This window comes from Genypterus blacodes, unplaced genomic scaffold (assembly GCF_046128005.1).
Source record: "Genypterus blacodes isolate CSIRO-AG114 ecotype Tasmania unplaced genomic scaffold, CSIRO-AGI_Gbla_v1 ptg000214l_1, whole genome shotgun sequence".
NCBI classification, from domain to species: domain Eukaryota; kingdom Metazoa; phylum Chordata; class Actinopteri; order Ophidiiformes; family Ophidiidae; genus Genypterus; species Genypterus blacodes.
Window position 1 is genome coordinate 3,144,898 of NW_027467013.1, and position 14,772 is coordinate 3,159,669.

Sequence of the window (14,772 nt, forward strand, 5' to 3'; positions counted from 1 at the left end):
TGTGCTGCATATAAATAAATGTGTGTACCCCTGCACCTTTTTAAGTTGTTTGTTTACATGTCAGTGTGTGTGCTCGTAGACTGGGAGGGAAGTCATTACCCAGAAAAACAGAAATGGCAAAGCAATAAAAACTGCCTCGAGTGAAAGTCACAAAGTCAACTCAAGGAATCAAAGAGTTTAGAACATAAACAGGAAACGCTTTACGTGAGGATTTGAGCTTAAGATCAAAGTAACGCCGTTGTGACAATGTCACAAAAACTGACATTAGCATGACAAAACGTGCTGTCAAAAATATATTAAGATCACACTCAATGTTACACTACAGAAACCCTTTTATGATAGTGTTAGTGGGACTTTCTTTAATCAAGTTAGGTGTTTACCTTCTCCATAAGGTCCCTGGTGATTGGTGTGTCAGGGGTGAACAGGATCTGCCCCATCAGCATTGGTTTGAGGAAGGCCCATGCAATGGCGCCCCCTGTGGTGTTAACCATGTCCAGGTACAGGTTTGTACAGAAGGGAGCTGGAGAAGAGAGAGAACAGGGGAGGATCATTCTTCATGCGGTCTACACAAAAGTACTTCTGTCTTCGAATGCAACCAGGCTCTCCGGTCAACCTACTGGCATTGCGCGGGATCTTGAACCTTTCGATCAACTCCTCCCTGCGGTGGTCGCTGATCATCGAGGGATTTGACTCAGATATGGACAACTTCCCGATGCCGAGCAGAGCCAGGATGCCGTTGCTGCACAAAGCTCGCGAGAGGGTGAGAAACGTGGCTTTGTTGGAGATGGTGGACCTCTGTCCGCGCGCCATCTGAGGAAAAATACAGATAATATCTTTCATTTATGTAAAAGAGATCAATTCCATTTTACAATACCTTCATTAACCCTGTGTTCACGCTGCCCTTAAATGTCGTTTTGTAGTTGTCTCTCACCTGGCTAAATTCGCTATTGGCCCCAAGGTTGAGTTCATTGATGGACACCAGGTAGCTTTGCAGTTGATCAATAGCGGGTAGCAGCTTGTTCATCATCTCGACTAGGAACTGGGCCATCTGAAGTAGGACTCCCACCAGGCTCTGCAACTCTTCAGACAGCACCATCTGGAGAACAGACGAAGGGGGAAAGAACACATTGCATTATAATACAATGAAAATAAAGTCTTCTGACAAGGAATTATTCATTATTATCATTGTTCTCTCGTTGGAAGGGAAACACGTGGTGTGAGCATACAGTAGTCAGCAGCTGATTATGGGATGGAGCTACAAGGTGGCATTTCAATCTGAAACCTCATCTGAATGAGAGCGAAGCCATTAGATTGTGAATGTCATCTCCAAAAATGAAAAATGCTTTCCTTAAAGTTTAATACCAGCAGGAAATTGTGGTTTTACATTTTTATATTGCATCCGTTCCGCCATTTGCCACTTTTTTGATACATGTCGTTGTTATTCCTTCACGGTTTCTCTCTGGAGATTGAAATTATTTGGTCAATGTCGGTCAAAATAGCAACAGAGAGAATTCCCGTTTACTTTGTCCGTCACTCGTCTACACATTTGGCTTATTTATAACCTTTATAAACATATCAATCTTTCAAAACAGTAACACTGCAATATGACCCGCAAACAACATGACCTCACTTTTTCTTTACGGCGATTCATTTGTCCATTCAAGCCTTTTGTGGAGGACAAACGACTGAGCCTTACCCTGTAGATGAGCTTCTCCACATTGAGATGGCGAGCGGTCAGCAGTGTGAGGATGTACCACTCCTGGGGGGACATGGAGCAGACCATCCTGTAGATAGTCACCTCTGCCTGCGTCATGTTCAGGGTGGCTCTGGACGTGCAGTGACGCAGGTTGACCAACCAGGACAGGATCTGTTCCAAAGCAACAAGAGCGGGAACGTTAATGAGCCGCTCTGCATCTAAACATTCCAGTTTCCTCTGGTCTGTTCGGATCAAAATTTCAATTTAAATAAACTGACTAATCAACTGAGAAGCTTACATCTTAAATTTACTGATCACCTGTATGTATCACCACTCAATATAGTGTGTTTGTACTGAGTACCAGTCTGTCTCGCAACGTGTGTGTGTGTTAAGGTTTGCAGCTGTCAGTTGCAGCTCTCAATGCTCAGCTTGATGGAGACAGAGACAGACACAGACACAGACACACACACACACACACACACACACACACACACACACACACACACACACACACACACACACACACACACACACACACACACACACACAGACACAAGCTGGTGCTGTGGGGTAAAATGGTGAAATGATAAATGTCCTTCAGCTTTCACTCTTCTTCAACTTGGCAATTATGGAAAAGAGTTTGTCCCAATTTCGTGACCATTTATGAGCCGGCGAGGGCAACTACAAGGCTGTGCACTGTTGTTACTCAGCTGTGTGAGGAGTGATGTGTGTGTGGCTGCCAGCTGACAGATTACACTCTCTTTAAATGGTTTTCTCTGCCATTTACGCTACACGGGCGCTGAGGCGCTGGTGCAGACTTTGAGAACACACACTTCGATTCCACTACATCCTTTATGTTCTGACGAATGTACAGTTGCAAGCCACTGTGTGTGTGTGTGCGTGTGTGTGTGTGTGTGTGTGTGTGTGTGTGTGTGTGTGTGTGTGTGTGTGAGTGAGTGAGTGTGTGTGTGTGTTGCAATAGCGTGTTTTTCAGTCAAACTATTTTTTAAACAGAAAACATCTTTAGGCAGGATGTGGGCCATTAACTGAAGGCTGTGTGGTGCTCTTACAAAAGACAGGTTACACCATGTAACATCACCCTTGGGCCTATTTCCTAAATGTAGCAGTTGATGTATATTACTATTATGGTCTTATGAAGGAACAATGCAGTGGTGCAAGTCCATATAACGTGCCGATTAATCACAAAAAGTGTAAAAATATGGCCACCTGGAAAGTGAATGCAACCACCCACCCAGCATGCAGGTGGATCATATAAAATATTAAGGATTTTATTCAGAATGTTTTGCTGAAAATTGGAAAGACATTTCTTACTTACAGCTATGTGTCATTTTCTGCACTGTAGAATCCATAAAACGTGTGTGTTCATATCTGTAGTGCCTCCTACTGATGGAATCTGAGTGTGAGTAGTACCAACTTTTACCATAAGGGGGCAACAATGCCTCTGATTTCTGGTGGGAGGAGGCAGCAGGTAGGAAGGAGGAGGAAGGAATTGATCAGATCTTCTCCTCCTGTTCCACACTCTACATTACGGACTGCTGCTTTAGCAATCACAGTGTGTGTGTGCGTGCATGCTGAGGAAGTCCCTGGTCTGACCTTTAAGTTGTCTTTTGGGAGTGTGGTCTCAGTCAGCAGGTGGAGGACCTTGGGATCTAAGTCCATGTGCTGCTGGACATCAAGAAGGAACGCAGTTTTATTCCTCAGCATCCCCCCGACCGTCACCAGTCCTGTGGATACAAAAGGACGACAGAGAATTATTAGTGATATGATTTCTCCCCTATGTTACACTTTAAATACTGCTAATAGCTGCTGTATAAATGTTCCTTACTGTACAGCTACACTGAGTCCTCTGCCTAAACCACCGACTTGAGCTATATTAACAGATACAGGAAGCTAGATGCCATGCTTTTATCAATATCTATACCAGATAATTACCTTAAAATATTAACAATATTAGACAACAACAAACGTGGACAAATTGCCAGGGGACACGTGGATCGACATAATCGGGATTATCTGTGAACAATCTCATCGCAAATTAAGTCGTTCCGTCGGAGAGAACTGAGCAACAGGTGAGCTTGAAAAGAGCAGCCCGTTGTTATGGAAACAAGATGTGAGAGCCTGCTTTTTGTCTCCTCACCGAAAACACTCCAGGCACTGTGTTTTTTCTTTTGCTTTCTTTTTTACATTTTACATTGACAAAAGCTCTACAGAGAGAAGAGAGTGTTTGAGACTCCCTGAATGCTTTTCTGCTTCTTCTCTTCTGCTGCGACAAGATGAAAGCTGTTATACTGCCTGTTATAGCCTCATAGAAACACACCTCACATATAACTCTTTCACTCCGGTGCTACAATGAGCAGACAGAGGCTGGTACTCAGTTTTATGATGATTGGAGGGAGCTCGTGTGAATTAATGACACTTTACACCTGCAAAATGAAATCTTCTCACAATGGCGTTTTAATGTCACTTAAAAATCTGGGCTGAGGTGCTGTTGGTGTGCTGAATGTCGTCATGGGAACGCCGCTGGATCATCCGCTCTCAACCAGGGAATGTTTTAGTGTACTACTGTTCTAATGTGTTCTAAAAATGTGTGTGTTTGTGTGTGTGTGTGTGTGTGTGTGTGTGTCTGACCCAGGGAGGTGATGTTAATATCCAAATTGCTCAGTCTGCTGGTGTTAAAGTGGAAGCCTTCATTTAAGCCAGATGTCCTGCAATCACACACATTGACAAAACGCTTTGAGCAACAATTAAAGAATCATTTCAATAGGAAGCATTGTTCATTTCAATACAAATATCTGACTTTAAAACACACAAACAGGACGCCGTACCAGTTTCTTTGGACATTGTAGGAGTTCGGGTTCCCGATGATGGTCTGGAAGAGGGCCTCGGTCACGTTATGCATGTTCCTCAGGCTCCGAATCAGGATCTGCAAGCCGGGCAGTATGATGTCACACAGCTGACCTTGCTCCAGGAATGGCACGGCCACGATCTGGTCCTTTCTCTCCAGGTCGCACACCTATACAACAAACCAGTCAGTCAGTATGAGCGTCACCTACACAAAGTAAACTGGGGTACCATCAGAAGTTGCCTGTTGGGGAAGGAGTTGGTGTTTAAAAACCTGCAAAGAAGTCTGACTCACCCTGCTTCAAAGAACAACGATCCGACTAAAAGAGCAATTTAATCAGGGTGTTACTGGAATGTTTGGTCTGTGATTTTGCCTTTGATACTTTCCCTCACTGTTTTGTGGGAAAGACTGAATGCTTTCATTCGGTGCAGCATTTGAGCAACGGCATTAAATAACAGCTCTTGGTATTTACTCCAAAAAGACCTGCTGGCACCGCCTTATATTCCTTCTTCCTTTTGTGTGGAGCGACTTTAATGCAAATAAAGACGTGCCGCCCTGGAACCTGCTGTCACTCACACACACACGTGGAGTACAGCTGCTATTTGTTATCCGTGTGCACCGACGCCTGTGTTGTCAACTGTGATCAAATATGTGTGTGACTTTAGATTTAACGTATAGCATCCAAAAAGATCTTGTTGGTGAAAAGGTAATGGGCGAAGTTGGACGAGGTAGATTGGACACCTGGGATCTGAAGCGGCCAAATATCTCTGGGAAGCGGTCGTCGGTCAGGTTGGTATGCAGGAGCGTGGCGCCTGTCTGGAAGGTCTGATGCAGGAGGGCCAGGTTCTCTGTGCGGGGAGAGAGGGAGGGAGGGACGGAGGGAGGGAGGGAGGGAGGGAGGGAGGGAGGGAGGGAGGGAGGGACGGAGGGAGGGAGGGAGGGAGGGAGAGAGAGAGAGAGAGAGAGAGAGAGAGAGAAAGAGAGGGGGGGGGGGGTTATTAAAGACACACCAGAGACGCTGGACGAGCGCAGGAGAGGAAGACGGCAAGATCTGTAAGGGTGAGAGAATAACATGGCGTCCCACTGGGCTTCATTATGACCAGAACCATTAGGGGTCTGCGTCGCCAGGGCAGCGAGCAGAACATGCACGGTGGAACTGATGAAAAGCCAGAAGGGCCAAACGCTAAGAGACGCCGCCGTGGATTAATACGCGCCTGACAAGCCTAAAGACAGACGGCACCTACGGCTACGAGATGTGACGGGAGAATATTTAATTAGGCCAAAATTAGACAATGGCGTCGTTTCATCTCGATGGGCTTTGACTTTGAGAGGCCGCGGCAATTACAACAGCTCTGTGTGTGTGTGTGTGTGTGTGCGCCGCTAAGAATATGAGTGAGGCTGAGGAGAAGCGAAGGTGTAACCTCTCACACACTTTACACGTCGATTCTACGTGCTGTCAGGAGCGGCGGCACGTTAGAAAGGAGGTCAGAGACGTGGAGGGCCAGCGTTAAGCGAGGCCGCGCCGGAGAAATGACTGAATTCTATTTTGCTAATGAGATTTCAAAAGGTGCTGAGTGGCTTCGTGTTGGAAAAAAGCCATATGGCCTTGAGGCTCTTCGGGGGCTCCGGCTGAGCTGAGGCGACGTCTCCTCCCTCGTGTCATCGGGATGAATTACGCCGCGTGTACAATCACAACAACGCCGGCGTTAACAAAACATTTTACGGTCTCATCAGAGCTGTGAAGGTCAGAAAAAAAATGTGGCGACGTTCCAAGCTCTGTGATTCTCTCCTCCATCCATCCATAAATGGGACAAAGGTCACTGCATTAATCCTATAGGCGTGTTGCTCGGAGGACGCATACATCAATTGATGTCAATTTCAATCTGATTATGGTGTTAAAATGACATTTGAGTGTAACAAACACAACAATACACCAAACAAGACTGGAGTGGAAGAAAACTGCACCAAGAAATCAGTCAGTAAAATGAATCTTTCCCATCGTGCATCTGCTCTGGATCCAACAAGACTCTCACTACCCAAACCAGAGCAGCCAGTGCACCTAGAGTTACCTTGAGATTGATTGACGAGACCTCTGGTGAAATTCTTAAGGTATGCGGCGAAGGGGAAGTCATCGGGGAGCAAACTAACGGCGTCTCTCAGGAACTCCATCGATGACCTGTGGGAAGATTAAACAAGGTGAACAAGGTCCGACTTCAACTGTTGTTCTTCTTTTCCCGTCCTTCACAGCTCACATCCTGGCAGAGTTTACTTACATTTCTAACATGTTTGGGGCGGTGAAATAGGAGAGGACCCCGAGGGTGGCATCCACCGTGTCTTCCCTCGTGGCGTTACGGCCCCACGTGGGGCCGTAAGTCACCCCCTTGATCACTACGCCCAAGTCCGGGTTGGAGAGGAACACGTGGGCCGTCTCCAGTATTTCTGCTGAGGTCGGCGGCACGGCAAGGGCGCTGAGCAAAGTGGGGTAGTCGATGTAGAACAGGTCGATGAAGTCGTCCACGGGACCCCTCAGAGGCTTCATTGAGACTTCGCGTCTGTATCTGACGTGATCCTGAGGGAGACCTAAGTGGTATTTCAGTGGACCCCAGACACCGACTGTTTTGGCGATGTTGACCAGTAGTTGTCCTAAAGGCCCCTGGATATGTGGCAAGAACTGGGTTATCTGGGCCAGGGCAGTCAAGCAGGACTGGACAACGTCGAATATCTTGGGCAGACCCTCAGTGATCAGCTGCATTCCAGAAGCTTCTGGGGAGCAGAACCAAGCAACCAATCCAGCCACCTTCTGCAGCATGGGTCTTGTGAAATTGGATGTCAAAACTTCCTCCACAAATAGGTCGATCCTGATGGTTTCATCCCCAAATATCTTCAAATCGGCCATCAGTTTGACAGATTCTATTATTAGGTCAGTGATGAACTTAACGTCGAGCTCAGAGGAGTTCCCCCGCATCATGGAATAGATGTCTTCAGAAGTGAGGTTCAAGGAGGCCAGGAAGATCATGGCTGCGTCCCTGTAGAGATCCTGGGATGACATATTGTCTGGAGCGTCAGAGTAGTTGTTCAGGAAATGGACCAGTGCCCTTTCAATAGCTTCCATGTAGGGACGGAGGTGAGGAGCCACGCTCAGCAGCGCCTCTGAGGCCATTCTGAAGTCTTCCAAGCTGTAGATGAGAGAAAGAGAGTGAAGGTGAAGGTAGAGTTCAGACTCTAGCTTTAGTGTCATGTAGGCAATTTGAAAATGCAAAAAACTCTGAAAAACTACGTTTTCGATGTTGGATACAGAACAACTCTATGGACAAAAGAACAAGAAGAACAGAATTGTAATTGCTGACTTGCACTTGTTCTGCTCCTTCAATACAATAATCACACAAAGCTATAATTTCCCAATGTTCACCAGAAGTAATCATCATCCATCAGCACTATGATTTAAAATAATTCCTTTCGTTTTCTCATTTCATCCTTGATAATCAAAACTAGAATTGTTCCTCTGTGATCAATCATCTATTACTCATGTTGTCAGACTTGATGGATTCCTTTAAATATGCAGAACATGATCCTTATCATTATGCCCAGTTCATTATTACAGCTGGCGTATAGACGGAAATCAATGTCAGGAGTTTCTCTTTGCGAGCTGAATCATGGTTCAAAGTCTATTCTCAGTCAAGGAAAAAAATATATATAATACGTTTTTCTGTTGAACGTTGTTGTGAAACAGTGAAATAAGTCAAATAGTGAAATCTGCGTAGCTCTGGCAACAGGAAAGCTTAATGTAATTCCATATTATTAAAGTCTGGCCAGGATAAAGATAATAAATCAAAAGTATGCAGAGTCTCTTTATAACGTCATAGTAACTCCTGAGCTGCAGCTCTCCAGTCACCTGTCTTGCTTCTCTTGCTGCTGGAGCTGCATGTGCCAGTGAAGCTGAGCCTCGTGGCTCAGCTGCTGGCCCCCCAGGTTAGAGAGCTGATGGGCGAAGGCCATGATAAGCTGCTCTGTCACATATGTGCGGTTTATGTAGACTTCATACAGAGACCGCAGAGTCCTGACAATCCTTTCAGCTGTGGCGTTCAGTGTCGCCGGGCCAACATCTATGTGCTGCAAGAGAAAGTACAGCAGAGAAAGCAGGTGAGGAATAATGGCAGATTGTTTTGTGAATCAACACTGCCCCCAAGTGGTAGCATCAATACTACATGAGATGGTGTCATGTAATGCCTCCTCTCAGGTTTGTTTGTTAGGACTTTCCTTCCTTGTCTACTCACACTGATGTTCAGGTTGCCATATGCAGCATTGGCTTCTATGACGGGACGCAGGCTGATGTTGCACCACCGACTGAGGGTGTCATTGCTGAGCCTGGCTGCCTCCCTGACTGGCTCCCAGAGTTTGATGGCTTTATGACACGGCAATGTACCATTCGCCTGGAGGAGAACATTCAACAAAAGGCAAACATCTCATCGTCTTTCTCGGTAATTGTTTTGAGAAAACCAGTTCAGTAAGTACAACAAGGAGAAAAACAGTTCAAAGTCTCAGACGGACAAAAGGAAGGAAATATAATCTGTGTTCATGCGATTGAGTGATAAGCAATGAAAAGGGCAGATGTCTCACACAGGTATCAAATATTTAAACTCACACACACTTTCTGCCTCTAGTGGAATCTCACTGAAAGATGGAAACAATATTCTCTCTGGGGTTAACACTCATTAAAAGCTAACATTTGACAGTATTCCATTTATACACAATACAGTGATACTTTCAGTATGACGGGAAAATGCATTGGCATTTCATTCTGTGGGTTCAAATCTGAAATCATTTTTTCCTCATTGCGTTTTGCTGAATTTGTCTTTCGTTTGCCTCCTTAAAAGCTGAAATCACCAAAAATATGTTGATTAACTAGATAATTGTAAAAATCTATTCCTACCAAGCCTGTGAGCAATATCGTTTGTTTACCTGTATATTAGTAAGAGAAGGGCAACGCAATAAACCTCAATCTTACTGATTTATTTGTGAAACATTCTACTCTTCATTAATTTTTCAATTATATTTTTAATTTGGGAAAGAATCTTGATAAAATTATAGCAAAATTCTTGATACCAGAGGAATCTTCATCATGGTGTGGCTAAAACATTCTTTCGGCAAGAGACCAGATGTGAAAATACTTTATCTCATTTGATCAGTCTGACATGATCTTTTCAAACGCATTTCAAAGGAAGGTCTGAATCACCATCCGTGAGACAGAGACGATAACTATGCATTGTTAACTCTTGCAATCGTGATAATGTTCTTCGCAACACTGGGAGACACAGACAAACATGTGTACAAACAGGTGTACGTGAGTGGTTGATCGCGACCTGTCACACACACACACACACACACACACACACACACACACGCATGTGTTTTCTCTGCAGGATAGTCTAACCTGTTGAACAGCCTCTATGGTGTGTTCAATGGCACGCTGCATTTCCTCTGAGAGTGCAGTCAGGTTTATTTGGCTGGAATTCACGGAAAGCACAATTTCCGACATCAGGGTCAGGAGAGGTTTTTGGAGACTTTGGATCAAAGCTGAGGGGAAGGAAAAACACATTAACATTCGGAATCACTCAATAAATATACAGTATATGCAATATTATGTGTGTTCTGAAGTTTTGCTGGAATATTTATTTTGTAAGAATCTTTACATGCTAAATACTGGGCCATTAAAATCAATCAATGTTTTAATACCGAGTGAAGGGTCTATCCTAATCCTGGCCACAGAATGCATGTAATTCTGTGGGGGGGGGGGTCTCACCATTCTCTGCTCCCATGTTGTGAACAAAAGCTCCCATGAATCTTTCCAACAGCGCAGCCACACGGGGAATCTCATGCCAAAGCGGTGTTCCTTTCACGGTGGACAGGAAGGCTGTTAGCAGCTTTTCAAGTCTGTAATAAAACATCAGGCGTGTGGTTAAGAGAAATCACAGGACGACTCTTGAATATAAAAGAGCACACCTAAAAGAGTATTAAGGTGTCTGTTTTAGTGATTAGTGATCAGAAATTCGACGTACTTGTGCCAGGTGCTTTGGTTTGCCTTTGCAGTGATTATTTGATCCAAAACTGAAACAAGATCAGCGAAACTCTTCAGAGGTGGAATATTGATCTGTAAGCCTGGATCTCCCATCAGGTGTGGCAGAAGCATGTTCAAGAGTTTGGCCACCTGAACAGAAAAAGATGGGGATCTGACTCTTGGTCCATTTATAGCAAATGAATATGATGCCAGTAGCAACACATGTGACATTATGACAACCAATCTGCATTCTGTCTTCAGTGTCCTGAAGAAGTAACAGCTTTAAAGGCCTCACCCGTTTGAAAATGGTTGGAGCATTCTCTTCTGATGCATTCTGAAGTATTTCCCAAAGACTCATGTTGCCTAAAATCGCAGAAAACACTCATGAGCATGTCGACCTTGGATCAAAATGTTTCTATTTACTTCCTGAGACCCTGCGTCCTCATATGTGGACATTACACTTTTCCTTCCCTACACCTTAGACATCATTGTGCTAAATTTAAACCTGTTGTCCTCATGTCTGGACATTATTTGCTGGCCCCTAATGGTATAAATGCCACTTTGAGTCACTCTAAAACATAACAGACAGGAAAAAACGTGTTTTACTTTGCACTTATGTCCTTATGTCCCACTAATCCCAAAGAGCAAGGAGAAATCAAAAATGCATTCAAAATACATGTCATGGTCTCAGGAGGTAATAAGTAAGAGCCCGATGCTACTTCCACTCCATCAGAGTTCATCAGGACACAGCACGTTGTCCGACCACAGTGATCCTGAGCAGCTGACTTGCCTTGGCCAGACTCCAGGATGTACTTGGTGGTGTTAATGAGGACAGAAATGAAGGGCTGCGCTGTGCAGTTTGGTGGCAGGAGGCTCTGGATCACCTTCATCTGACTCAAAATCCTGCAGAAAAGGGAGTGCAGTCATAAGTCACGTTAAAAGAGAATGCTTCAAAAGCTCTGCGAGGAACTTTGAAGATAGCCACATCAGAGAATCCAGTGTGTCGGTAACAACTCATTTTAATGACTGTGTGCCAGAAGCTTGAAATAGAATGCAGCTCTAATTAGTGTTACTAGTGTTAGGGTTACACCATGAAGTCAAATTGTATCACATCTAACACAATGATCAGTGAGTCATTTCAACCTTCTCTGAAATGGAGCTACAAAACACACACAAGTTATTTTGTCATTTCTGTCAACTTTTAAAGCAAACCATCAGCGTCACTCACATGTAATTCCAGGTGTCGGGACCATAAACCGTGGAGGAATCCTCAAAATATGTAATCGCTGCCTGGATTCCTCCCAGCAGGTAATCTGCCAACATCTGCGGCAGTGTCTGCTGAACGATGCTCTTGGCCCTCTTCAGGATGAGCAGAGAGATGTTGCGTGCTGAGGCGTAACTGAGGTCCGGTCGGAGAATGAGCTTGAGTGAATCTTGCACAATGCCCAAGATGTCCTGGCTCACAGACAGCGGCAGGGGACCGGCGATTGCGGTCAGGACCTGCATGGCACTTTGGACCGCTTCCAGCACGGCGTTCGGGAAGTGTTCGCTTTGCAAGCCGCCCGGCTGAGCTGCCGCCATGAGGGCTTTGCTGAGATGCTGGGTAATGTTGTCGATGGCAGAGAGGTAGAAGAGCTGATCTTCGGTAAAGAAAACCTTCATAGCCTGTAGGAGGAAGTGGAGGTCCCTCCCTGGGTTGGTGCCATTCACTGAGGAGTTTCCCCACTGGAGGATATTAGCGAGGGCCACTGTGGTGTTGGTTTGGTTCATCCACATCTGTATGCCATCAAGGTATTGGTCGATGAGCCACATTAGGCTGGCAGAGACGGTGTTGTTGCACAGTGGCTGTTCTACATGGCATCCATAGCTGTTATTCTGACTCTCAATATGAATCTTTATGAGATGAATTAGGCGCCGGAGAATCTGGATGGTCGTCTGACCGACTTTGTTCACTCCCGCCCCGTCCAGAGGGTGCTGGAGGTTTGCCATCAAGTGCTCGATCTTCTCGCTGACAAACAAAGAGAAGTCTGTCTGTGCCAGCTGTTGGGCCAGTTGCATCTCTGCCAGGCGGAACAGGGGATGTAGGAGCTCGGCTAGTGATCCATTACTGGTGACGTTCTCCAATCTATTCAGGTACCACGCCGCGATCTCCATGTACACCTTCTGAGCTTGCATGGGGTTTGTCAATAAGGTGGAATTAAGCATGCTGCTCACCATGCTATGGTTGGCAGCCAGGTTTAACAGGCGCTCCAGTGTTCTGATCTCATTCATGATCTCTGAAGTGTTCAAACCGAAGCGCTGGAGGTTCATCTTGATACTGGCCAAGGTGCTGTTCAGTGTTTGTGTGACAGACATGTATGGAGCAGAGGTGAAGTTAGTATGGACCAGATCACTGATAGTTTTATTGATGATGATGGGGATGGAGGAGAGGATGGCTGTTTGACCACGGAGAGCAGGAATCTTTGTCAGGAAATGGCTCAGCCTATTTATCAGCCCCACCACACACTGAGCCGTCACCACTGGGCTGTGCTGAGGGTCAAGACACTTCTGAACTTTGGTTATCTCCATTAGATTATGTATGAGATCAGAAAGGTTGGCAGCTCCAGCCAAAGCAGCGATGTGATCCAGCTCCTGGAGAGTCAGACCCGACTGCCCCAGAGCATTCTGGACATGAGAAACAGTGACATTTGGTGCAGCCATGACCAGTCTGGTGAAATTGAGAGCCTGTCTGAATGTTTTCACATTTGCAGCATCTTTTTCAGACAGGAGGAGTGAGAAGATCATGGTGGCAATATTCTCCCGCTGCTGAGAGAACTTTGAAACTATGTTAATTGTGACGTTGCCTTTGGCTTCGAGCATCATGACTGATATCTGATCCAGGAACGTGAAGACTTCAGAGGCCGCAGCCAGACAGTCCTGGCCTGATGCACATAATGCTACCTGGGCCTGGAGTGACATGACATCTTGGAGAAAAGCAGCAGCTTCCAGTCGGACCGCAGTCGGCAGGAATGCTAGAAATTTCTGTATGATAATGTTCTGGGCAGCGTCTGGTCCAGCCTGAGTGAGATTCTGAAGGCTCTCGTGGGAGAGGAGGTTTATAAAGTCCATGGCTTCAGATTGAAGAGTGATGAGTTGAGCAATGCTGGCCTGCCCACCAGGTAACATCAGATGTTCCACTCTATGCAGCTTATAAGCAGAAACCAGGAATTGGCGAAGCATCTGAACGTAGCCTAGAATAATGGTTGTTGGGTCACCATTGGGAGAATCCGCTATGCTCTTCACTAGCTCCAACGTACTGAGGATGGACTCCGCAAGACCTGAGGAGGTCTGGTTGGTGAAAGGCTTTATGGATTCTATGAGCTGGGCCACAGCATCAGGGTGGAAGTAATCTGTGTAAGTGTGTGCCATGCTGAGGGACACGGGCACGGTCAGGCTCCCTTCCAAGTTTAGGAACATCGTGATCAACCTCTCCAGGTCAGGCATCGTACGGTCTGTTTCATTGAAGGCAAATATGTGCTGATTGAGCCGGCCGAGCTTCACAACAATGTCGAGCACTGCTGAAGCATTGAGGGGTCCGCCGCCGTAGAAGAGGGGCATCAACGGGCCCAGACCGGTGGACTGCATCAGGTTACGGAGGAGCGGCAGCATCACAGCAGGATTAGAGGTGTTATGGTCATCCAGCCCAGAGATCCTCTGGACAAACCCATCCAGGTTATTTACCAGGTTCACCAGGAAGGCAGAGAGGGCGTCTCCACCTTTGATGTTTTCTTGGAGATACGATGCTACCTGATGTTTGAGGACGCCACCAAACAGTTGCTGCAGCAGAGACACAGTTCCTTTAACGGCGCTGTGACAAAGCAGAGGAGACGGGAACAGGTCAGTACAGCTCAGATTTGAAAAAACAATCACAAACATACATTAAATCATATCATAACAAACGTATTTTACAGCAGAGCACACGTTTGTATATCTAACATTATGAGAGAGCCTGACACTGACCTCAGCAGGACGTCTGGGCTCAGTGACAGCAGAGGCTGAAAAAACTGTGGCCAGTTCAGACCCGTGTCACACCGAATGGCTAAGGTCCTATAGTCAACAGAACCTGCACCACACACACACACACACACACACACACACACACACACACACACACACACA

General features: G+C 45.9%; 1 protein-coding gene across 1 annotated transcript in view; it reads right to left on the minus strand.

Annotated features, from left to right (window-relative positions):
- Nucleotides 1-14,772, minus strand: part of abca12 (ATP-binding cassette, sub-family A (ABC1), member 12) — a 50,878-nt gene that overhangs the window by 25,024 nt on the left and 11,082 nt on the right. Inside the window, exons 18-36 of the mRNA XM_076169823.1 lie at nt 14,614-14,716; nt 11,843-14,461; nt 11,405-11,517; nt 10,910-10,977; nt 10,616-10,764; nt 10,360-10,490; nt 9,991-10,133; nt 8,834-8,989; nt 8,452-8,669; nt 6,833-7,735; nt 6,629-6,735; nt 5,301-5,407; nt 4,543-4,730; nt 4,346-4,422; nt 3,311-3,441; nt 1,697-1,867; nt 932-1,096; nt 618-810; nt 381-520 (exon numbers count right to left, since the gene is read on the minus strand). Coding sequence (XP_076025938.1) covers nt 381-520; nt 618-810; nt 932-1,096; nt 1,697-1,867; nt 3,311-3,441; nt 4,346-4,422; nt 4,543-4,730; nt 5,301-5,407; nt 6,629-6,735; nt 6,833-7,735; nt 8,452-8,669; nt 8,834-8,989; nt 9,991-10,133; nt 10,360-10,490; nt 10,616-10,764; nt 10,910-10,977; nt 11,405-11,517; nt 11,843-14,461; nt 14,614-14,716 — 5,882 coding nt within the window. The remainder of the gene's footprint in view (nt 1-380; nt 521-617; nt 811-931; nt 1,097-1,696; nt 1,868-3,310; nt 3,442-4,345; nt 4,423-4,542; nt 4,731-5,300; nt 5,408-6,628; nt 6,736-6,832; nt 7,736-8,451; nt 8,670-8,833; nt 8,990-9,990; nt 10,134-10,359; nt 10,491-10,615; nt 10,765-10,909; nt 10,978-11,404; nt 11,518-11,842; nt 14,462-14,613; nt 14,717-14,772) is intronic.